We start from the raw sequence: 2,242 nt of genomic DNA on the forward strand, positions 1-2,242 counted from the left end.
ATTTTTTTAATTCCTTAAAAAAATGAATATTATAATTTTTATAATTATAACGATTACTGCATTATTAATATATAATAATATATAATAACAATCAATAAAAAATATATTTCTTTTTTTATTCTATCAATAATAATTTACAATAAAAGTAGTTGCTGCTATTATAAATTATTCTATTTATAATAGTTGATAAAGTTAATACATGTATTTATGAAGAAAATAAAAATATTGTTTAATATATTTATAATACATTTAGTTATATAAAGGTATCAAAATATCAAGAATTTAACAACAATTTTTCAAAAATATTCTGATATAATTTTTCTATTTAAATTTAATATTACAATAAGATTTTTATTTTTTTTTTTTAATTATAAAACATATTAAAAATTTACAAATACATACTTTCAATAGCTTGTTTAGATCGTTCCATAAAAATAGTACCAGCACAAGGATGTAATGATGGATCCGAATCCCAGTCTTCTGGTTCACGTTCACTAATATGTTGTAAATTATTAACACTAATTCCACCTTCAGGTAGATGTTCCTCAAGACCTCGTGTAACACCTTCAGATCCTAATTCTTTACGTCCAACTTGAGGACTAGAATAAACGCAGCAACTACTTTTATTTCCCATTCTTTCAAGGGATTGTATTGATGTCTTTGTTCTGTTTCTATCTCTAATTGAAAGTTTATAAAATATAAATAAGACTGTAATACTCAGTACTACAGAAATTATATGGATGGTATAATTTAAAATTTCACGTGACACATCCTTCACATATTGTTTTTAAATGACAATCAGCTGATAAAATTATTGGCAATACGAATATACATTCTTTCTTTTCTTTCATCCACATTGATATTTGAATACATTATATATAATCAAGAAAAAAATACTTGCATAAGATTGTACATAAAAATTAAGACTAAAAAATTTGAAAAATCACTTCAGGAATGATCGTAACTAATAATATATAAACGTCTATTATATTGACAACGCCTTTATGCACGATTTGTGTCGATTGATTTATTGTTTAAATCATCGGTCAAACAAATTTTGTTTCTGCTCGTATACACGAGCTTTGATATTTTTTGTTCTTGTTGTATGTCATTCTCATTATTCCTGCACATTTAATGTGATTATTTCAATATTTTTATGTGTTTATCACATGCCGTCTTTAGTCTACTGTTTTGATATTGCATATTCATACATAAACTATAATGTGTATGTATAGAGAGACTTCAACTTTTATTTTATATATGTATGTTTTCATTGGTTTATGATAAAAAGAAATTTTTTATTTTTTAAAATTTTTTAATGCATATTATTTTATTATTAGTCAGAAATTTAAAAAAATTGAAATTTGTTTAATTATTTAATTTTTTCTTACATTATTTTTCATAGTTTCATAGATTTAAAATATAAAATATAAATTATAATATTTCTTATATAAAGAAAAAGGATAAAAAAAGAAAGAGAGAGAAAAAGAGAGATTATTTTAATAAAAATGATATTTTACATACAATATATTATTATTATTATATTCTATATATTGTTATTTCTATTTTTATTTTGTTTTTATTATATTTCTGAATTATAATATATTTCTAGTTTGAAGATAAATTTTATTAATTAGCATTAAATAGTGATTGAATAATAATATTTAATTTTATTTCTTTCTTTCTATATTTTATTTTTATTTAAATAAATAAAAATTATAATAATTATAAAAATATAATAAATAAATAAAATTATTTTTATTTAAATAAATAATAAAATAAATTTATCTAATTACTATATATTTTTCAAATTAAAAATATAATAATAATTTTGTGTTTTAAATATATTTTAAGATTTTAAAAAATTTTCTAATTATATAATAAATTAGTTTCAAAATTTAATATTATATAATTAAATACAATAAAATTATTATTTAAATAAATTATTATAGTATAAAATAATATTTTAATATCAAGACATTGTATGTTTTTTTATTATATTATATTATATTTGTAACAATAAAATAAAAAAAATAATAATTAACTAATTTATATAAGAAAAATGAAAAATATAAAATTATAATTCTCTTTTTTATAATTCGTAATATTAAATTATACAATATGCAATAATAAATAAGAATAATTAAAAATATAATGTTTGCAACATACGCATGCGTATTGATTAATAAAATTTCAAGGTAGTTTTTAATTAGCTACATGACATTATATTCGCTTAAAAAAA

At 18.0% G+C, this 2,242-nt stretch overlaps 1 protein-coding gene across 1 annotated transcript in view; it reads right to left on the minus strand.

Annotated features, from left to right (window-relative positions):
- LOC102678427 (cyclin-Y) overlaps window positions 1-1,219 on the minus strand; it is a 3,131-nt gene extending 1,912 nt beyond the window's left edge. The window contains exon 1 of the mRNA XM_006608645.2: window positions 403-1,219. Within this exon, the coding sequence (XP_006608708.1) occupies window positions 403-634 (232 nt within the window). The 5' untranslated portion in view covers window positions 635-1,219. The remainder of the gene's footprint in view (window positions 1-402) is intronic.
- Window positions 1,220-2,242: the final 1,023 nt, after the last annotated feature.

This window comes from Apis dorsata, unplaced genomic scaffold, assembly GCF_000469605.1.
Source record: "Apis dorsata unplaced genomic scaffold, Apis dorsata 1.3 scaffold_41, whole genome shotgun sequence".
Lineage (NCBI taxonomy): Eukaryota > Metazoa > Arthropoda > Insecta > Hymenoptera > Apidae > Apis > Apis dorsata.